General features: G+C 35.8%; 1 protein-coding gene across 3 annotated transcripts in view; it reads right to left on the reverse strand.

The window, feature by feature from the left end:
- Window positions 1–1,063: 1,063 nt before the first annotated feature.
- Window positions 1,064–23,389, reverse strand: part of LOC131166951 (peroxisomal membrane protein 11C) — a 29,205-nt gene continuing 6,879 nt past the window's right edge. For 2 of the 3 annotated variants that reach the window (XM_058125615.1, XM_058125617.1), the window contains 7 exons: window positions 3,020–3,219; window positions 2,560–2,634; window positions 2,373–2,447; window positions 2,198–2,278; window positions 2,041–2,115; window positions 1,783–1,956; window positions 1,064–1,307 (listed from right to left, as the gene is read on the reverse strand). In XM_058125615.1, the coding sequence (XP_057981598.1) occupies window positions 1,272–1,307; window positions 1,783–1,956; window positions 2,041–2,115; window positions 2,198–2,278; window positions 2,373–2,447; window positions 2,560–2,634; window positions 3,020–3,211 (708 nt within the window). In that variant the 5' untranslated portion in view covers window positions 3,212–3,219 and the 3' untranslated portion in view covers window positions 1,064–1,271. Of the gene's footprint in view, window positions 1,308–1,782; window positions 1,957–2,040; window positions 2,116–2,197; window positions 2,279–2,372; window positions 2,448–2,559; window positions 2,635–3,019; window positions 3,220–14,801; window positions 14,915–23,389 lie in introns of all 3 variants that reach the window. The other variant, XM_058125616.1, reaches the window with a different exon arrangement.

The raw sequence follows: 23,389 nt of genomic DNA on the forward strand, positions 1-23,389 counted from the left end.
GAAAATGAAATGTGTAATGGAAGAGTATCAAAGCTTTTAATGACGGTGCTTTGGACATAACATTTTAGGATGAAATAATGATTTAAACTCAAAAAGTTATGTGAGCCGTCTCCGAAATCAAAATATCATTTGATCATCTATTATGATAAATCATATTATTTATTATATACAATACAAGAGTAGTCACAGATGACTATTCAATGTACCAATGGGTACACAAGAATAAAATGAATTTGAGTTAATAATAAAATAAAAAAATTATACAACAAATGCATAAGATTTGCTCAAAAGAAATTACATTTCATTTGCCATTAACTTATGACTGGTCCATGATTTTAAAATATTCAAAAAAAGTGAACATTTAAAACATAGATCAAAGATTTGTTTAGAGAAAAGGAAAAAAAAAAAACTTTTTTTCTATTATGTTTTTTTCTATAACAATTATTGTCAAAAATAAAAAATTAGTCGCGTATAACTAAAAATTAAGAAAATTTAAATGTTAATAGTGTGGCTAAATAACCTTTCATTCATTAATTCAGCATATTCAACATATTTAAAGAAATTTTAATGTTAATAATGTGAATCCAATTTTTTTAATTAATTTGATATATTTTTATTTTCTATTCTTGAAGACTAAACATAACAAAAATAAATTTCTTCACATCTCTCTAATATTTTTAGGTCCTATTTGAATCAAAATTTTATTTAAAAAGAAAAATCATATATATATATATATATATATATATATTATATTTTCTCTTAACATCAAAATAAAAATTTATTTTAATTTACTACAAATTTTAAAAATTAAATATTATCATATATAAAATTATTTTTTCATCCATTAATTATTATTTTTCTTATTTCCTTTCTCACTATAACCTAACATGAATTTTTTTCACTCTGATTTTTCGCTTACTTTTCACTTCCATATATTCTTCAGTTTCTTATAACAGGATGAACCCAAGCAGGTATCCAGCATGTCTAGGCATTTTGATGTTCTAATGACCCAATAAATTGGGCTCCAACTACAGACGAAATATATGAAATAAAATAAAATACAGGACACAATACATATTATAATTATTATTATTGTTCCTGTAATAATAATAATAATAATATAAAGGGGCTAAATGAGGTGAAATTTCAATTTCACTCAACCAGCTAAAACTCGCTGGGAATCATACACACCAATAGAAGTGAAGTTGACAAGTCTGGACGATTATTTAGACGCCTCGTTGAAACACGCAGAGAACAGCTTGATCTGCTTCTCAGGGCGTCTTTGATTTCTGCTGCGGAGGAAGTAACTGCATAATACAAATAATGAACCCTGTCAATTCAGAAAGAGCATAGTATCTGAAGCATAAATAATTATATATGGAGGCCAAAAAAGAGGTGAGGGGATCTCTTGCATCTCCCCAAAGGGCAGATGTGCCCTTCTGAGTAGAAAAAGGGAGAAGGGGGGAGGGGGTTGGTTGTATGCATGATGTGGGCATATTTGAATGACAAAACAGTAAAATTTGTAATGAGATATTCAAGAATATCACATGATGTTGAATTCAATGGAATATGTACGTGTTTGTTTCTAAATTAATACTGCATGCTCTAAAAAAGAACAGCATCTCTTCCCCACCCCCCCCAAAAAAAATCTCAATCCATTGCTCAACCTAACTTTGCTTTAATTTTACAATTTTCTATTTGTATACTTTTTTTAACCATTGATTACCTGGTGCCCAGGAGAAACAAAAATTAATATTAATCATACATAATGAGGGAGGATACCTGATAACACGAAATGAGAGAACTAGCAAGTCCAAAAGCTCCAGTTACCCGGGGAGTCACCTTCTTGGGCGTCAATTGTAGCAGCCCTACAGCTACTACTATATCCATAACTGCCTTAACTAAATTTAGTGACCTCTCGTTCGATTTTTTAAGTTTAGCACGATATTGCTCATTCTGCATTGAAAAAACACAAAAAGTGACCCAAAAGAGAAAAAATCAGAAATAGGAAGTCCTGGAAAATAACGACAAAGTATGAACATTATATTTATCACTGTTCTTCAGATCCCTTTCCAATTTCTTCACTGATGCAGAAAGCCTACCAAGCTCCCCAACCTAAAATTGGAAGGAGTGAAACACATCAATCCAATTTGTGCCAGGAAACAAACTAATTAGAGAATGGCGAAATGCTACATACTTCAACCAAAGTGTTGCAAATTGAGGAACCCATCCAACAGAAGAGAGAAATCCTGCCAATCAGCTCTGCACGCTCTTTGTTCTACATATAACCAACAATATCCATTCATCTATTCATCCCAACTTTCCCATTCAAACCATCTAGAAAAATATGGGAAAAAAAAGTTACACCATACCTTATAAATGCCAGTTCTACCAAGCCAGACAATTTGATCAAGAAACAAGAAGGTAGACAATAATGCATTTTTTGACTGAAACAACCATTGCGATTAGATAGAAAGTCACAAATAAAAATGAAAAAACAAAGAAAAATAAATTAAAAAAATTATTAAGAAGATTCTTAAGAAGCATTTTTCATCATACCTTTCCCAACAAAACAATTGGAAGGGGAGTTCCTTCAGGGGTTGGACTGATAAGAGCATGTAGATCATTGACAAACTGCAAATTGACAGGATGAAACATAAATATGAAAAATGAAGTAATAAATTTAAGTTCATTGTCAGATCCTCTTTATATTGAAGCTACATTTGGTTCATTCAAGAGGGGAAAGGAAAGAAAATGATCCAGAAAGGAGTTTCATCTCTCTCTTCTCTCTCTCTCTCTCTCTCTCTCTCTCTCTCTCAAAAGACGAATCCTGAGTAACAGATCATAAACAGCAAAAATAAGGCACCACTGATAATAATTAATTAGAAGGAAAAAAGGCACAAGAAAATTCCAACAAAATCATCAACTAGGATACTAGAACAACCTATGCAACAGAAAATCAGGTTATACAGCTGAAGAATCATGGCAATAACGTCAAAATATAGAATAAAAACTTAACCTTAAAGAGACGGAAAACTTTACGTGCCAAGCTGGTTGATTTGTCAACATTTTGTGCAGTACCAGGCTCCCCACTACTCAAGAACTTTGAACCATATTGTATTGCCCTGCATATCTTGTCCCTCGCTTCGGCTTTATTCAAATATAAAACTACAAGAGCAAGTTCTGCTCTGGTTGTGTCTGATGTTCTCATGTTTTATCCTGCAAATAATTAAGGTACCAGATAATATTTCATACAAATAAAAAAAAAGATATATTAGATAGATGGAACTACAACCTACATAAGGGATATGTACCAAGTCCCCTCAACTAATTATAAGCCTTAAGTCCCACTAAGAGGGGTTGGCTAAATGAATTCCTTTTCTCCAATTCACCAGATCGAGAGCATTTTCCTCTATTAGATTAAGGGCTAAAATCTCATTACAAGTTATTTTAGAACCCATACCCCTTTTTTCATGCCAAAAATAATAACTCACTCCTCCTCACAAGTGTTCCACTAGGCTTGCATTTTAAAATGTCCAAACCATCTAAGTCACCCCTTCCTTACCTTGTCTTCGATTGGTGCTATGCCTAAATTATTCATATATACTAGTTTTTTAGTTTATCTTTTAATGTTATACCACTCTTCCACCTTAACATTCACATTTCGACAACTTTTACTTTTTGTGCATATTGTTTCTTAGTTGCCCAACATTCCAAACCATAAAGCATATTTGGTTTTATAGCCGTCTTACAATACTTAACTTCTAATTTTAAGGGAATTCTACGATCGCACAACACATCCGATGCACTCTTGTACTTTACCTAACCTGTTTTAATTCTATGTATTACATCTTCAATTTCCCCTTCTGCTTGCATAATAGATCCAAGATATCAAAATATGTTGGTGCTAATAATTTCTTGATTATCAAGTGTAATCTTCTCTCCACTACTCCTCATGTTAATGAAATTACATTTCATATATTATTCCTACTTATCCTTGAACCTTTGGACTTTAATGCAGTTCTCCAAAGTTCTAACTTAGATTCCACTCTACTCCTACTTTCATCAATCAACCCAATATCATCTATAAGCAACATAAACCAAGGGATCTCATATTGGATATTTCTAGTAAGTTCATTAATTAGTAAAGTAAAAAGATAAGGACTAAAGTAGAACCTTGATGTACTCCTATTGTGATTGGAAAATCTCTAAATCAAGGTTGTTAGAAATTGGGATTCTAAGTGGGATTGTTGGAGGGGTCTGCAGGATCGAATTGTAGAATCAGATCGAGAATCATAAGATTCTACTTTCAATGTAAAATAAATATTAAAAAATTATATATGTGGAACTTTATGACACGTCCTAAGACTAAAAACTTGATTAGTAACTTAATAAGCATAAGTTAAAAATACAATAAAAAAAAGTTCAAACAATAAAAAGAAGAAAAAGAAGGGGGGCAAGAAAAGGAGGAGAAAAACAGTGCTCACTATTGAGTCTTTTCAAGAAACAAAATATTTGTTTCAAAGCATACCTCTGCAGCTCTGCTCGGCCAGCTGGCTTGGCTCTTTTCTTGGCTGCTGCTTATCAAACAAGAACTCTGTGTTGAAGAGGACTGATGTGTTCTTGTCGAACACCAAAGAAGGAAGAGAACTGAGAACTGAGGACTGAGGACTGAATTTTTGTCGAACCCCAGGGGTTGTTGAACACCAAAGAACTGTTGATCAAACAGCAAGACTGCTAGCTGCTGCTGATCAAACACCAGTCATCAGATGGAGGGCTCTCTGGTTGTTGAACAGGAGAGAAATTCAGGTACTCGGTTGCTGAATTTCAATGAGTTGAGGACTGAGATGTCGAACTTCAGGGAAGTCAGGTGCAGATTCCACTAAATCTGTTCACGGATGGGAGGCATTTTTCCCCAGTTTAGAAGACTTTGGACCAAACACAAACCTCTTGGGGCCTTTGGGCGAATAAAAACATGTATTGGGCCACATTATTGAAGCCCAAAAAAAAAAAAAATCCCAATCCAGGCAACAGAGAAGGATTGGTATGATTCTACGAATTTGATTTTATGATTCTACTTGATTCCATTTTTTGTTTCTACTTGGATCGTTTGGGTGAATCTGGATCATAGAATCGTAAGATCCTACAATCCAGATCGCAATTTTAAGAACCATGCTTTAGATTCCCCTCTTACAACCAAACGCTAATCACAAATCTATTATACATATCCTTAATGACCTCAGTATATCTATTGCAAACCCCCTTCTTTTCTAAGACCCACCAAAGAACTTTCCTAGGTATTCTATCATATGTTTTCTCTAGGTCAATAAAAACCATATGCAAATACCTTTTCTTTTCCCTAAAACTTTCTCATTAATCTTCTTAAAAGATAAATGGCTTCTCTTGCTGATTTCCTAGGCATAAAACCAAATTGAATATCTAAAATCCTCGTTTCTAGTCTTATTCTTTGTTCAACTATCCTTTCCCATAATTTCATCGTATGACTCATAATCTTAATTCCACGATAGTTATTACAATTTTGAATATCACCTTTGTTTTTGTATAAAGATATTAACATGTTTTTCCTCCATTTTTCTAGCATTTTCTTGGTTCTTATAATAAAGCTAAAAATATTATTGACCAAATATTTCCCTTACTCCCTAAACATTTCCAAACTTCAATTGGTATGTTTTCTATATATTTCCCACTTTTCATCTTTTTTAACACCATCTTAACTTCAAAGACTCTAATTTTGCAAATAAATCCCCTATTTTAAGTCTTCTCTTCATTTGTCACTTTTAAGTTCAATCTTTCATTTTGGTTTTTATTAAACAACTTATCAAAGTATATTTGCCAGCTCTCTTTTATGTCTTCTTCTCTATTTGAGAAATTATTATTCTCGTCCTTCATACATTATACATTATTTAAATCTTTGCATTTTCTTTTTCTAACTTTGACAAGTTTATAAATGTCTCTTTCTTCTTTTGGATCTAGTCTAGTATATCAAGTATCATAAGATCTACGTTTAGCTTCAGTAAGTCTTTTTTGCATTTTTGCTTGCCTTATATACTTTTCAAGATTTTCCATATTTCTACAACTTTGCCATATTTTATACCAATTTCTTTTTGTTTGAACGGTTTTTTGGACTTCTTAATCCTACTAACAACTTTCTTTACTACCCGAGTATTTTCCTTTGGACTCACCTAAAATCTCTTTTGCTATCCTTACAATAGAGCTAGCCACTTAATTCTAAACAATATTTGCATCTACCTTACCCCCTATTGTCCAATCACACTCTTTGATAATTTTTTTTAAAATTTATTTCCTTTCAAGCTCCACCATCTAGTTCTCTAGTGTTGATTTATGTTACTCTTTCTCTTCCATTTTTTAAATATATATATCTTATACTAGAACTCTTATGTTGCATAGCCAAACTTTCACCTGGGATAACTTTACAATCTTTACAGGATAGACGATCCCCGTTCCTAGTAAAAAGAAGTCTATTTGGCTTTTATTATGCCCACTTTTGGAAGTTTTTAAGTGTTCATCATAACCAAATCGTAAGACATGGCATAATCTAAAATTGTATCACTAACCTCATTTTTATCTCCATATCCATGGCCTCCGTGTATTTTTTTCATAGCCTATATTATCCTTTCCATGTGTCCATTGAAATCAGCACCTATGAACATCTTTTTAGATGTTGGTATATCCCTTATAAAATGCTATACATATCTTCCCAAAATTCAATATACTCTTGCCCCAAGCATCAGGCCTAAAGTCTAGGTGTGGTGAGATTTATAAATCCTTTTCCATCATTACATAATATCTAGCGCAAAATCATCATAAAGTTAAGTGCAATCATGTTCACTAACTATTGCAGTCCACGTTATTCTAGGTCTACCCCTCCCTCTCCTACTGCCTCCAACAACAACTAAATCACCCTCCTCACTAGAACATTACTTGTTTTGAATTGTAAATGCCCAAACCATATTAACCACCTTGCCTTACCTTCTACACTTAATACATCTAACTGATCACTAATATGTTCATTCCTTACTTTATCTTTAGGAATCTTACTCATCCATCCTAGCATGATCATTTCCACAACCTTTACTTTTTGAATATGTTATTTCTTACTTGTCAAACTGATGGGCACCATGGTGGACTGAGTCTTAAAGATCCCTTGCAAGTTCCCGATGGGCCAATCTCAAGATCAAGAGCTAAGAAGATCAATGAAGCAAATGCAAGGATTGGTGCAATCCACTTGGACCGAGTGTGCAAATTTATCGAGCAAGACCCCAACATTCAAGATGAGCTTGAAAGAAGAAGAACCAACTTTAATCCATGTGATACAAGCTACAGAGGAGGGCGGCATAGCCTAGTGGTTTAGTGTAGACTCTTTATTTCATTAAGTATAGGCGTGTGGGCCTATTTTACGTTCCTATGGTTGTAGGCGTTTGGGCCTATTTAATTCATTAAGTGGACTTCTTTTATTACCTATAGGAGTGTAGTTTAAGGTGATTTGGACTTGAGTTGTTAACCCATGTCTTTTAATTGATGTAGGCCTTAGTCAGCCCTAGGGTTTCATGGAGGGGTTTAAAAACAAACTCGTAGCCGCATTCTCCATAAGTTGAACGTGAATGAAGTTTTCTTCATAGAGAATTTTCAGTTTTCTCTACTTGTTCTTGATTGAACTAAGAACTCATCAAAGGCAAACCCTTTGTGGCGTTCTCACTGAATCTAGGTTCTTGAAACAAGATTTCAACGGGTCTAAATCATCTTGACTTGATTCTTAGCTTTCTTGGGCAAGTTTTCAATTTGTTTGTGGGTTCAAGGGATTTCGATCCCACGGATTCACATCATTTGGTATTAGAGCACAGGCTCCAAATCAAGTCTGATTTATCCTTTTTAATTCTTGCATTTGGGTTGTCTTAGGCATGTTCTAGGGTTTTCTATTCTGATCTGCAATTCCTTCTTCATTCTTGTTAATTTCGTGTGCTTGAATTCAGATATGCGATTTTCACAATTGATTACTTGTGTACTTGATTCAAGAATTCATATCTACAAAAAAACAAATGCAAGCCGGTGCACAAACCTCCCGTTTATGCGAATTCTTTAATTGATTACACGAATCTTTGTTGTAGTTTCCAGATCTGTAATCTTTGCTTTTGATTCCTTTTATTTTTGTTTCTTCTTGTTGAAATTAGATCAATCTTTTTCGAAAATTGCAATTAGTGTTGCTTCTTGTGACAGAATCTATATTTATAAAAAAAAAAAAATTCAGAAATGGTTGTTTGATATACTTTGCAATCTGAAAATTGAAGTGATTTGGTGTTGATAGATCTTTACCTTCAAAGGGGTCGAATATATCATCTTTAGTATCTTGTTTCCTAATTGCTCTTTTCCTCATACAAATTCCTTGAGATCCGTGTCATTTTATTCCTTTCTTGTTTCTTGAATCTATTGTTGGTTAGAATAATACAAGGTTGTGTCTTGATTTAGTCCAACCAATTCTTAAAGAACTTGAAAGGGAGAACAGGTGAGGTAAAAGGCAAGAGTGGATGAGAATAGTATTGGAAAAGGCCAAAAGAGTAAAACACGAGTGGAGTGACAATATTTGAGCATAACACGTAAGGGAGTGTGTGAAGTTTTACCACTAACATTCTTGTTTTGCAGCGCATTAAAAATGTCTCATAAAAGTGACTCAACACCTGAGGAGGCGAGTAACTCATTCTTTGTGTTGCAGGCCATGCGACAACAGTTTGAACGGTTGAATTTGGTATTGGGGGAGGTGAGGGATAAGATGGATCAGCAAGAGGTAGCGATTAGAAATCTGCAAGGTGGGCGAGATAGAAGGAGACGCGAGCCTAGCGTTGAAAATAAGCATGAGAACGAAGAAGATGACGAGGATAAGGAAGACATAACATCTGAAGTTGGAAGGAGTGGAATGGGCAGACCTAGAGGAGGTAGGCGCGGAAGAGAACCTAGGAGAAATCCAAGGGGCCGAGATGGGGTAGATAGGAACCTTGGGAGCATCAAAATGAAAATCCCATCTTTCCAAGGTAGGACTGACCCTGAAGTCTATTTAGAGTGGGAGAAGAAAATAGAGTTGATTTTTGCTTGTTACAATTATTCAGAGGAGAAGGTGAAGCTGGAGGTATTTGAGTTCACTAATTATGCAATTATTTCGTGGGATCAATTAGTGACCAATGGGAGGAGGAATCATGAGAGACCCGTAGAAACATGGGCTGTGTTGAAAGCTCTCATGAGGCGGAGATTTGTACCTAGCCACTACTATAGACACCTCTACCAAAAATTACAAAACCTTACACAAGGGTTTAGGAGTGTAGAGGATTACCATAAGTAGATGGAGGTGGCTATGATTCGGGCTAATGTAGAGGAGGAACGGGAGGCCACAATGGCCAGATTTTTAAGTGGTTTGAATAGGGGCATAGCCAATATAGTTGAGTTGCAGCATTATTAGGAGGTAGAAGACATGGTGCACATGGCTATGAAGGTGGAGAGATGGTTAAAGAGGAAGAGAACAGCAAGGTATACTTCAGTTTCTAGCACTCCTTGGAAACCAAAGTGGGATAGAAATGATCGAGCTGTGGTAAACGGGAAGGCTGAACCACCAAAGGGAAAAGATTAGGGAACTAGCAAGAACAAACCGAAGGTAGATTTCCAACCTTCAAGGATTAGATATATTAAATGTTTGGGTTCAAGGCACATAGTGTCTCAATGTTCAAACAAGCAGGTGATGGTTATGCGTGACAATGGGGAGGTGATGACAGAGAAGGAGGACGATAGTGATGAGATGCCCGAGTTGGTCAATGCTAGTGATGATGATGGAGTGGAATATCCCGTAGAAGGTGAATCTCTTGTTGGTAGACGTGCTCTCAATACGCAAATTGAGGTAGATGAAATGGAGCAGGAGCAGAGAGAACATATTTCATACTAGATGTTATGTAAACAACAAGGTGCGTAGTATCATTACAGACGCCCCCCCGGGGGGGGGGGAAGTTGCACCATTGTAGCTAGTACCACCCTAGTTGAGAAATTGAGCTTACCTTTACTGAAGCATCCTAGACCTTATAAGTTGCAGTGGTTGAATGAATGTGGAAAGGTCAAGGTCAATAAGCAAGTTTTTCTAACTTTTACCATTGGGAGGTATATTGATGTGGTGCTTTGTGATGTACTTCCTATGCATGTTGGCCATACTTTGTTGGGGAGGCAGCGGCAGTATGATAGGAGGGTGATTCATGACGGGTTTAGGAACATGTACAACTTTGTAAAGGATGCAAAAACAATCAAGCTTGCTCCTTTAACCCCAAAACAGGTCTATAAGGACCAATTGAAGCTGAAAAGTGAGATTGAGAAAAAAAAAAAAAAAAGGGTGAGGCCAAAACACAAGAAAGAAAAATGAGAGAAAATAAAAATGAGGGTGAGGCCAAAACCTCAAGAAAAAGAGAGAGTGAAAAAGAAAATAGAGAGGTGGTTGAGAATAAAGAAAAGAGAGTGGAACCATGAGAGGAAAAAGAAAGAGAACCTGGTATAGAAAAGGAAAGACAAAAATGAGTTTTTATGCAAAGGTGAGTGAGATTAATAGGGCCTTCTTGAAAATCACCTTCTCCAATTCATTCTTCAAAACACTCTTCTCATCTCTTCCTCCCCCGAGAGAATACTATTTTTTTCCTTCCTAACTCAGCCAACTCTCCTAAAATACTAGCCTTTCTAAACCTTAAATCTCCGAAGACCTCACTATTCCAATCTTTCAACTTCCTTTTTAACCTTTTTAGTTTTTTCATGAATTTAAAACCTTCCCAACCCCTCTCCACATCCTCATTCCAAAAGTTCCAAAGGGCTTAAAGGAATCATGATCCAACCACATGTTTTCAAACTTGAAAGGAGTAGGACCCCAAGCAACCTTCCTCAAGTTCAACATGATGAAAGTGGTCAGAAGCGGGCCTAGATAAAATAGATTGAGAACTATTAGGAAACTTGTCATCCAACTCTGTACAAAAAAGGAATCTGTCAAGCCTACTTCCCACCGCTCTAGCACCTCCCATGGACCACGTAAAATTAGCATTATCAAAGGGGAGATCTCGCAAACCATACTCCCTAATAAAAAAGTCAAAACTTCGCATAGTAGCAATAAGTTAGTAACTCTATCACCCCTTTCTTCTCTAGGGGGAACCTCATAGAATTGAAATCACCTCCCACAATCCAATTAAGGGCAAAAAAATCCAAACACATAACAAAGCTCATCCCAAAAAGGGCTCCTACGGATTGGCCAAGAGGGGTCATACACCGACAATACCCACCATTATCCTCAGCCTTTCACTTAAACCAAGAAGGAATTAGAGAAGGCCTGCTAGGCTATCCCCTTTACCAATAGAACGAGTGTACCACAGCACCAAAATACCACCATTGACCCTTGAGAAGGTACAAAGGCCCACCTTAAAACATCCTTCCCAAATCCCTCTAACAACCTTCTCCCACCCCCCCCCCCCCCCCCCCCAACCCAAAAAAAAAAAAATCAACATTCTCAAGTTGAGCGTTTAGAATCAGAACAATATCAAGAGAACATCTGAGAAGGACCTCTTTAATTAGCCCCCTATTTCTAAGGTCTTCCAGCCCTGAAAATTTTCATAAATTCACTGATTTCCCTACCTTCTCAACTCCCTTCCCTCCTCATAATTGATAGAGGAACCATGTTCTTAAGTTCTTTTTGAACCCTTTTTTTTTTCGACTCATAAGTTCTAGGGCTCACTAGCAATTTCACCTCGACCCCTACTAGACTAACTAATTTCAAACCCACGTCCTCAAGGAGTTTATTATGATCTGGAATGTCTCTCTCACTAGCCCCCACGCCATTAGTACAAGAGCTACGCTAGATGAACCCTCCATGTGGCATAAAGTGTCAAAAGAAAAAACGGGTAGAACTTGGAAAGGGAAGAATACCTTTTCTAGATTTGAAAAAATTCAGACCCAACATAGAAATAACAGCCTCTTCATCAATACACCCCTCCCCTCAAGGGAATTTAAGAAAGGAATATCAACAAAATCGACTATGTCGAAGTTAGGCTCAGGCACAGGACCCCTTATCAATCAATTCTTTCATCTAGTTTAAATTGTGTTTAATGTCATATGGACCCCCTTGCACAATTTCAGATAACAATTGAGCAAACTCTTCCTCAAACAGTTGTATACTTTGTGTGAGGTCATCGCCCTGCCCAAGGCTTCCACTCCCTCACATTCAGGAGCTTTCCTCTATAAGTTGTGCCAAGGCATCCTCTTCATACAAATATAAATCTGCTCACAACTAATCCACTAACAATTCCTTCTCAGAACCACAAAAGTTGCTCAAGTCATTTTCCATATCAGAGATACCTCTTCTTCAACCCCACTAGTCAAATTATCTTCAGCTCTCTGCCCGTCATCCCTTTGACTACTTTGCCTTTCCCTCAACTTGAGTAAGGTGTCAGAATTACGTCCCCTCTACTCTCAAGAATCTTTGACTCCCTTCCTTATTCACCACCGACTGAGCTAGGAGATAGTTGTGGGTCAGTATCGTGCAATGCATTCCTCAAATTTTCCTCCATCACCTTTGTGTCTTCCAAACATTGTGCCTTAGAAACCTCTCTATTCAATTTATCTTGAGAACTTTTCCCGACCTCCCTTTTAGACTCCCCCCCCCCCCCACCCTAGCTCCAAGCCACAAAGCTTACTCGTCTAGTTGCTAGAAAAGATACCCAAATCATTAAGTCTCCTTGAGCCAGAAGATCTTCTTAATCGAATGTGAAACCATAATATTTTTACCCTTTCCAACCCATCTGCTAACAACCCTACTCCATATTATGTATAGGCCTAAGTTTGCAATCCCCAATACCAGTGTTTGGGAAAGAGTTACTTCCAAACTACCTGGAAGTTCTCCTTTCCTTTATTGGAAGCTCTCTGAAAACTTTAGAGAATAAGCAGTTATCCAAGAGGTTCTGAAAAACATTCTGCTTTCCCAACTTTTTCTTGCGTTGAATGATGTTCATGGAGCCACAATTTGCACAACTCATGCTGCACTATCCTTTAAGATCAATAGACAACTTCATCAAGGCTTCTAGAAACTTAAGCGATCCTTCATTCTGATACTCCTTTTGGGTTTGCCTTTGGCCTCTAGAAGACCGCTTCTCAATATAGACAAACCTGCCCCTCATTGCTTCTCATCTGTATACAAATCCTGCCTCCTCTTATAAAAAAGCAACCATCCAATGCCCATTTGCTGCCCCTAGAAGACCCGAATAGATCACCCCCAAAGATCTCAAGATCCATAAGAATTCCTCCTTTTTCAGTAAGATAAAAGAGAAGAATCTCCCTGTAAATTCAAACAACCTGAACATTGTACTATCCAAGCAATTAGCATTAAAAATTTTCCTATCAATCTTCACAGTAGTATGTCCGCTCGTCTCCATCCCTTCCCTATAACACATAGGATGTATAGCAATGGAAATTAAGTACCAGTAGCCAAAAGAACACGACCAAACAGCAAGTAATCAAGTAACAAATGAAAGAGCAATCAAAAGTCGAGCTACAACCAATAGAAGACCATCAGTAGATAATCAATCAACAAGGTCAGACACAGTCCTTCCCTGTATTGATAACACCATCCTAGACCCAAATCTTACCTATTCTGGTAGTCACAAAAAAATTTCATTGGTATAGCCTCCCTTCTGGTCCATAGGGAAGAAAGGTTTGCAAGAGCCTACTAGTGCTTACCAAGAAAATCGAAGAGTGTCTGTCGAACAAGGGGGCTCTGTCACTGGTGAAGTCGCACGAGTAGTCTCAATTGATGAATAAGTTGATCGAGAACTCTCTACCGCTGTTGGAATCAAACCCTAAATCCAAGGATGACTTCCTATAAGCGATCGACAGTTCTATTCGGCAAAGATAGGGTTCGAAAACTGTGGATGTGTTGAGGATTCAATTCAGTTTCAAGTCTAGCCCAACAGAGTACATTGGTTTCAGGCCAAAATATTTGGGAAACAGATGCTGGAAGATGCTCACCATGCTCCCAATCGCAAAGGAGGGCAACGTGGGAGAGAGAGCATCATGGGTACGTCAAGATTCAAAACCGAATTGAAACCATGACTCAAAAGTTTTTGAACTGGAAAACCAAATTGAATCTTTATTACAGAACAAAAGGCACAAACAGATGAAATAACTCAAAACGATTTTTATTAAATATAGCCAAGTTGGAATAATCATCCACAAAGGTTGCAATGTATCAAAAACCCAACTTGGGCACAACTCAATAGGACCCCAAGCATTAGAATGGACTAACATGAAAGGGCTAGCTGCCCGTTTACTAACTCGAGAAGCAAAAGGGACATAATGATGCTTTCCCAACTAACAAGAATCACAATCAAGACTAGACACGACTCAAATCAGGAACTAGAAATTTCAACTTTTCCAACGAAGGATATCACACATGAAAAATCATAGCTTCGCTAATTTTTTCTAATGTATAACCTCCACCCACGACATCAACAACTTAGCTCTCCATACTTCCCACATGCCTTTTTTTTTATAAAGGGAGCAATGCCAAAGATTTATCAATTGTAAAGGGAATGGGCAACCTTCTTACTAATCTGCCTCCTTTCTCTTAATGGAATATAACAATTCCTGAACTCCAACTAGCTTGTGTTCTTCATTAGTGCTCACTGAATGTATCACTCATCCCCCTCCTAAGACAAGAGGCCTCTATGTATATTCTATAATAATATTTATAGGAATGAATTGCATACATTAGTTGAGAATTAAATCAAGAATCCACTGATAATGATGTTGTCGGATTCTAGGTGGGCTGCTCTTCTTCTTGTCAATTGAGCTGCTTTGCCTAATTTCACTTGTCACAAACCTATACAATCAATGCCACAAAAATAGCCCATATTATTTTTAAAGAAATAGGGAAACAAGCAATAAAAGGAACCAAATATCCAAAGGTGTGGAACAACATCTGTGGGAAGCACAAAAGCCATAAAAAAATAAAGGACGATTATTCATGGAGCAATAGGAACATGAATGGAATATGAAACAGTTAACATAACATGGTTACAGATCTTAGGTTGTAACTTGAACTTGAGAATTTGCTGATGTTGGACCCACAACGTATGAAGTGTGCCGAACATTGGGGACTAGCTGGGAAGTTAGAAACAGAATTGAAGCCAAAACCACTTAAATAGAGGAATTAATTGTTAATAGGGATCAAAAGCACTAACCCCTCATTTGGTTTGCAGAATCGGGCCTAGAATGGAATTTGATTTTAGGAATGGAATTGCATTCCTGCGTTTGGTTTGCAGAATCAAGGGTGGAATTGTATTCCGACTAGAATATGATTCCTGCAAATGGGAGAATCATGATTCCAGTATAGATGGGCTGGAGTCGATCTTCATTCCATGGAATCAAACTCATTTTATAATAAACAAATATTCTAAAAACAACAACAAATACTAATAACACTAATTACTATTACTATTATAATAAAAATAATAACAAATAATAATTGCAATAACAATAATATTTATGATTATAAAAATAATAATAACAATAATAACAAGAGCAATATTAATAACAAAAAAGGCCAAAATAATTATTATTATAATTATTTTAAGGATAATAATTATTATAAAAATAATAAAAATAATAACTAATAATAATTGCAATAAAAATAATATTTATTGTTTTAAAATAATAATAACAAGAACAACAATTATATAAAAAGGCAAAAAATATTTATCATTATTATTTTAAAGATAATAATTATTACAAAAATAATAAATAAATAAAAAGTAGTAATAACAACAATAAAAATAATAATTACATTAATAATAATCATTATTTTGCAAATAATAAAAATAATAATAAAAACACAAAAACAACAACAAATAATAATACTAATTGCTATTATTATTATAAAAACAATAACAAATAACAATTACAATAACAATAATAATATTTATTAGTATTAAAATAATAATAACCAAAACAATAATAATAAAAATGAAAATTAATAATTATTATTATTTTGAGGCCAATAATTATAGTAAAAATAATAAAAAATAATAACTAATAATAATTACAATAGAAATAATATTTATTACTATAAAAATAAAAATAACAAAAAGAACAATAATAATAAGTAGGAAAAAATTATTATTATTATTTTCAGGATAATAATTAGTATAAAAAATAAAAAGCTAATAATAACAACAATAAAAAATAGTATTAACACTAATAAAATCAATATTACAAAATAAAAATAATAGTACAAAATTAAATAATTATGTATTAGGGCTTTTATAAAAAAAATGACTTATTTTTCATTTCATTATAGAAGTTGTTGAAGAATACCAAATGTTGGAAAGACACTAAAACTAGATTCCATAGTCATTCCATGTTACTAACCAAGTGTAGTAATTACATTCCAAAAGCAATTTCATTCCTACCTTGATTCCATTCCTCCTTCAACTGCTTTTCTACTTCAATTTCATTCTGTAAACCAAACGGAGGGTAACTCTCATGACTTATTAAGTGAAAGAGAGTAAAAAGCATGCTATTGGAGATGTTGCAAAATATATTAGGGAGGCCTCTATTGAATGTGCACAAACAAAATACAAGTCCAAAGGTAGGATAAGAAAGGGTTTACCTAATGGAGATGTTAATTCTTCTAGGAATCAATAGCACAAAAACCATGCCAAACCAAGATTGACCAGTATCCAAATTAAACAGATTCAAAATTTTCCTAGAACAATTTCTAGTGAGAAATGTTATATATGTGTGTGTATGTTCGTGCGCGCGTATCGGGGTGTGTGTGTGTGTGTGTGTGTGTATTTGTCTAAACAAGCAGGTTGCACCCTCTCCGATACCATGAAATAAAATAGAGAAGAAGACCTTGAGGAATAAATAAAGAAAACAATTTTCAAGAAATAAACTCCAATGAACCACTTTCCTCCTCTTTTCTTTTTGCATTCCACTAAATCCCCTTCGAATGGTAGATAATTGAAGATTTTCAAGTTGATTTCAAAAACCAGCTATTACATAGCATGATAGTGTTGCAGAATGGTTTTTCCAAGCACCGATCCTGTTTCGGGCCGCATTAACATCAAGGGTGAAAATTTAATGACTAGTAACGCTGCTATAACAGCCATTAGCATTCCATTACAGACCCATTATGAATCATTAAGCCTGATGGAATTGTTGACAACCCCTTAACTTCGACTTCATTTCTTACCCATTTCTCTCAGTTTTGCTGCATTCTCCCTCTCCCAAGACTGATTCAGCCTAGATGTACCAATCTTTGGCTACCAAAACACAAGTATTTCGCCATCCAAAGTCCAAGTGCGTGCTTCCTCGCCTTTTCGTCTGAATTTTTTTTCTCATTTTACAGGAAATTTCTTCTTGTTGGGATGTTCAGTAAATTTCACTAAGGATTAAGTCATGAACTTGAAATTTGCAACAGTAAGAAATTTGCAATAGACATCCTTCACCTCTTTTCCTTGCCTTACTTGCCCAAGTTAGTCAAAGACTAATTGTTAGCTTTTCTTTTTGCATCATGAGTGATGCTAGTTACTCTGGCTCATTGAAAACAATGTTTGACTTGCATGTGCGAATAATATAGCTATAGCAACATGATTGGAACTTCTTAGTTCCTAGCCTACTACCTCTAATCTTCAACCTTACGTTCTCTTACATCATTGAAGGAGGTAGTAACTAGTAAGCAACTCCCTATGCTACAATTAGCATCTGAAATTTCTAGTTGCATTGAAAAACTTATTTAGTCAAGAAATTTCATAATAGTCTAGCACTCTATATCTTATTTATGATGATTCTAAAAGTCCTATCCATCGAATATGGATATAGGTTGGGGCAATTCAACTACTATAAAGCTCATGTCCCTGCCCCCTGCTTTCAAAAGGAGTGGAAGACAGCTTTATCCAGGCCCCTTGACGACTTTTTTCAAACAACCTATTTGCCTTGCAAACAGCCAATTCTTCCAAAATGAAAATTAAGGTATCCATGCTTAGATGGTGGCTGAAGATCAGCCTCATGAAAACCTTATATTCTTTTAGGAGGTTCTACCTTATAGGGAAGTTTCATCTGCATCTTTATCACTCTAAGAACTAGCTTTCTCCGTTCCATCCATCTATTCTAGCTACAGAGCAAGGCAAAGTAAATGCCATTTTGCTTAAAGACTAGGAGTACAAAGTGGCATGGATCTAATGAGCTATTCCTTGCATCTCTTTCTTCAGTAAGGCAAAAACCACTAAATCTCATTGACATTTGATACTAATTTTCTACTTACTATAGAAATCCCACCCTAGGAAGAAACGCTTGTTTTTAGAAGTTCAAAAAAGTGAAATGAATCACCCCCAAGTCCAAGAATATTAAACAAACTTGTCCTCCTGCAGTTCTGACAACAAGTGTAGATTATGTACCAGGCAGCATTAGCTACATAATCTACATTTGAGTTGGACGACTTTCTTTCTGCAAATAGGACACAACATCATAAACAGATGCTCATGAAGAAAGCACCTACCCCAGGGTAAAGCTGCCTTGACGTCTTATTTAGGATTGGCAAGAGGAATGTGTCTCAAAGCTATTAAAGAATGAGCTTTTACCCATATGAGGACACAAAAGGAATTCCTCTTCAATAGTACTAAAAGAGTGAAGCGAACTCCACCTAGTGGGACTTAAGGCTTGGTTTGTTGTTGTTGTTGTTGTTCTGGTAGTAGTACTAAAAGAGTGGGGCATTGGGATAACCATCAATTAAGGACAATTGTTGAAGGGTTTGTCGCTGATGCATTAAGTAACACAGATGTATCAAATAGTAAAAGGTAGATGCACAATTAATGTTCCTAAAGTTTCTTCCACTCATCAAGAGACAAAGAAACTTTTGTTCACAGGACCCAAACCTCATATAGCAAGGATTACAGCCTCTAGATATGTCAAAGGCCATTGTAAAATTCCGCAACCCAAAAATAGTAAGCTAGAAATGACCTCGACTCAAATAAATAGCAGCTAGTTCACATTTACCAAAAATAATCTTTAACCCTAATAATAATTCAAAATTTAAAATAGTATAAATATTTCAAAGGTATAACCTATCATCAAAAGTAAGGTTGCTCAAGTCTTCATCAACAGCAAGGTTGATCCTTTGTAACCAGTTGGTCATGGGTTCAAGCCCAAGGAAACAGCCTTCCTGCATAAAAGTAGGGGGTAAGGATGCGTCACTGTGACAACCTTCTCCCTACCCTCGCAAAGCGGGAAGTCTTATGGCCCGAGGACGCCCTTTTAGAACCTATCATCAAAAAGGCGGGGGGCAATGGCATCATCAGCAAACTACAAATGCAAAACAACACAATATCCCTCCCCACTGCAATACTATAAATACTAATCAAACCATTCTAATCTTGTGGATATATCTCAAACTTTTAGTCTGTTCCTCATTTTTCATTACAAAGTTTAAATTTTTTGCTTGATTTGCATTAAATAGCCCATTAAACTAAGTTTTCCATCTTTCTTTATATCTTCCTATTTAACTATAACACCATCGTCCTCATTTTAGGTACTTGATTTTATCCAAGTGTCTACTCTTTCCTTTTGTTGCCCTATCAAGTTTGAATGTCTTTTCCCCCATCTTTACCTAGTCTAGTAAACAAATTATTATATGCTCTAAATTTAGCTTCTCTTACAACCCATTTAACTACTTTTTCAACATTCTCATCCCACTACCAACTCCCATTCACTAGTCATGCATTCCCCTCTAGATTCAACTAAAACTCTTTCACTATATCATTAATGGAACTATCATTCTATTCTAAAAGGTGTCTGTATCTACATTAGCTTCTATTCCCTAGTTAGCTTCTTTTATCATTTTATCTTCAAATCTTATCATGCTTTCTCCCATTAGGTTCCACCACCCACTTCTCTTCTATTTATCTATATTAACCTTTCACTTCCATTTTCTAAAACAGATATCGAACACTAACACTCTTTATCTCATTTACTTCTCAGGATTGCTGTATAATCCTTGCATTATAAAAAATCCAACCTCCTGGATAAGAAAACAATCCGTTTGACTATTATTTTATCCACTCGAGTCTTGACAACGATTAAGTGTTCTCTCTTCTTAAAGCACGCATGAATTGTTATAAGATCACATAACATAGAAAACTCTAAGATCATGTCACCGAACTCATTTTAGTTTCTATATCCACATCGTCATTGTCTTATAACCTTTATTGCATGTTCATATGTGATCACTCAAATCCTTTCTAATAAAAATTTCCTTGCCTCCTTTGTATAATATTATCTGTATCTTCCAAAATTGTCTATTAATGTTTCCCGCTAAGCCTGCTGCAGAAGCATAGACACAAATATTATTATTATTATTTTATTTTTTTACAACAAAAGAAGATATCATTAATAGAAAGAGATTTTACAAGAGGGAGAATGAGAATCTTCTAAAGACAAAATGAGACTCCAAGACTAAACAAAAAACATGGAAAATGCCCAAGAAAAAAAATAAATCATCCAATCAAAGTGTTCCTCCAATCTCTTTGCAGCTCCTAAAAGCTTGCCTCTTTAAAAAATCCATACCTAACACACCACAGAGACGCCAAATACTTTTATCTTCTCCCAAACCAACATCTAATTTAACTTTTTCCTAGAAAATATCCAAGTATTACGTCCATCCATAAACCCCATAATACTGAGAAAAAGCCACCTTCCATAAAGTTGCCCTATCCTTTCTTCTACCAAAACCTGCAAAAGATATTTCTAAAAAGTCTTCCACTTAGAGAGGACAAACCCAACTTTCTCCCATAACCCCAAAAAGCATATTCCAATTACTCCAAGCAAATTCACATTGCAAAAGGAGAGAAGTTGTCTCAAAGTTCTTGTAATAGAGCACACATACATCAAAAGAGAGAGCCTTCATAGGTTTCCTAATTTGCAACAAGTTATTGGTATTTATCTCAAAGTATAGGGAGAAAGTGGAGTTGGAACAAATCAAAAATTCAAACAAAGAATTGCAAGAAAACACATCTGACTAGTCCAAAGACCAAGAACGAATGTCCCTCCCCAAAGAAATATTACTCACACTCAATAAAGATAACGAAGATGACAATTCCACGGTTTTCCACCATCTCCCTATCATTTAGAGATCTCCTAAAATGAAGATTCCAGGAAACCAAAGCACTATTCAAATCACCAATAAAAAAAGAAATGGATTTATTTTGTTCAAAACTTGGATAAAATAAATGAGGGAAAGAAGTAGAAAGTGGTGCATTTCCCAGCCAAGAGTCTTTCCAAACAATGAATAAGAGAATCCCTCCCCACCTCAAGTTTAGTGTGAGGAATGAAAGAAGGATAAATCTAAGAAATGGATCTCTACAGACTCTCCAAAGAGCACCTTAAATTAGCATTGGTATCCCACCCGTTCTTTATCTGTCCCAAACTTAATTCTTATTACTTTATGCCAGAGGAATGATTCTTCTAGAGGGAAGCGCCATAGCCATTTAGCCTAAAGAGCAGTGGTTTTAGACAGCTTGCCAAGACCCAAACCCCCCTCCTTTTTAGATCTACAAACCTATTCCAACTCACTAAATGGTCCTTATAACTCGTCCCCCCGCCGATCCACAAAAACTCTCTCATGATCCTATCAAGCTTGCTAGCAATCTCCACCGTAATCTTAAAGACAGACAAGAAATATAACAAGATGCTAGCAAGACAAGGTTGAATCAAAGTAATTCTACTGCCAAGATAAAAGAGGGTTCACTTCCAACCATTTAATCTATTCGTCACCCTTTACACTACAAGGTTCCAAAAATCTATAGCTCTAGGGTTACCCCTCAAAGGGACACCTAAGTATGTTGAAGGCCAATCCAAAATATCACACCCACTTCGTTAGCCTGCTCCCTAATACACTCGACTAGCACATTCATTGCCACTAAACCACTCTTCCCCATATTTGATTTTGAGCCCAGACACCCTCTCGAAAATATGAAGAATACCCAAATACTCCTAAAAGAGAGACTGTGATCGTCTACAAAGAATATGGTGTCGTTGGATAATGGATATGTGATACCACCCCCCCCTCTCCCCACTTCTAGACCTCTAACCAAACCCCTCTCCACTGCCCTATCCACCATCCTACTCAAAACATCTGCTACAAGAACAAACAAAAAAGGGGATAAAGGGTCTCCTTGTCTAAAACCCCTCAAAGCGCCAAACCAAGATTTAGGCACACCATTCACAATTACTGAAAACCAATACATTAGATGAACAACCCCTAATCAAATGACACCAACGCAAACCAAAACTCTTTCTCATAAAAACTCTATCCAAATTCCAACTCACTCGATCTTTAGCTTTCTCAAAATCTAGTTTAAAGACAAACCCCCCTCTTCTTATTCCTATGAATATTCTCCACCACCTCATTGGCAACTAAAATAGCATCCACTATCTGCCTCCAATAATGAACGCGCTTTGAGCATAAGAGACGGTATCAGCAAGCACCGCACTCAACCTATTAGCTAAGACTATAGTAATAATCTTATATACACTAGAGACAAGTTTAATAATTCTAAAATCCTCCACTTTAATAAAATTAAATTTCTTTCGAACCAAGGCTATAAAGGAGGAATTAATACTCTTACTAAGGACTCCATTATCAAAGAACTCGCTAAAAACTTTCAACAAAGCCTCCTTTACTATATCCCAACACTATTGAAAGAAAGCAATGTTAAACCATTTGGGCCTCGAGCCTTATCCCTATCCATCCCAAAAACCAACCCCCTAACTTCCTCCTCATCAAGAGGTCTCTCTAATCAAACACATTTGAACAACAAATATATGGTTCCAACCTAATCCCTCCACCATTAGCCTATAGTGATCCTCCTCCGAATACAAGTTTTGGAAGAAAATGGTGATAGCAGAAGCAATATTGTTGGCCTCACAAGGCTTAGAATCTTATTTTGATGATAACAAACTAAAGGAACTTAACATGTTTTGCTAAGATACATTTCAGGGCTCAAAAGCTTTCATAAAGAAATCAAGCTCAAAAGTTCTTATAAAAGATCAAGTTCCTAAAAGATCAAGCTCAAGTGTTTGTAAAGAAGCTCACATGAAGATTATGCTTAGGACTTGGCCCATGATGAAGCACAAGACAATTGAAGAAAGAAAAGCTCAAGAGAGATACAAAGAATGGAAACCAATACATGAAGTCTTAGAGCTTAGAAAATTAAAGTTTTAAGAAGTCTCATGTAAGTACTTCAAACGATTTCAATATGGATGCATGAAACTCTTAGGTTAATTACTTGGACCTGGATAC

The sequence above is a fragment of the Malania oleifera genome, chromosome 10 (assembly GCF_029873635.1).
Source record: "Malania oleifera isolate guangnan ecotype guangnan chromosome 10, ASM2987363v1, whole genome shotgun sequence".
Lineage (NCBI taxonomy): Eukaryota > Viridiplantae > Streptophyta > Magnoliopsida > Santalales > Ximeniaceae > Malania > Malania oleifera.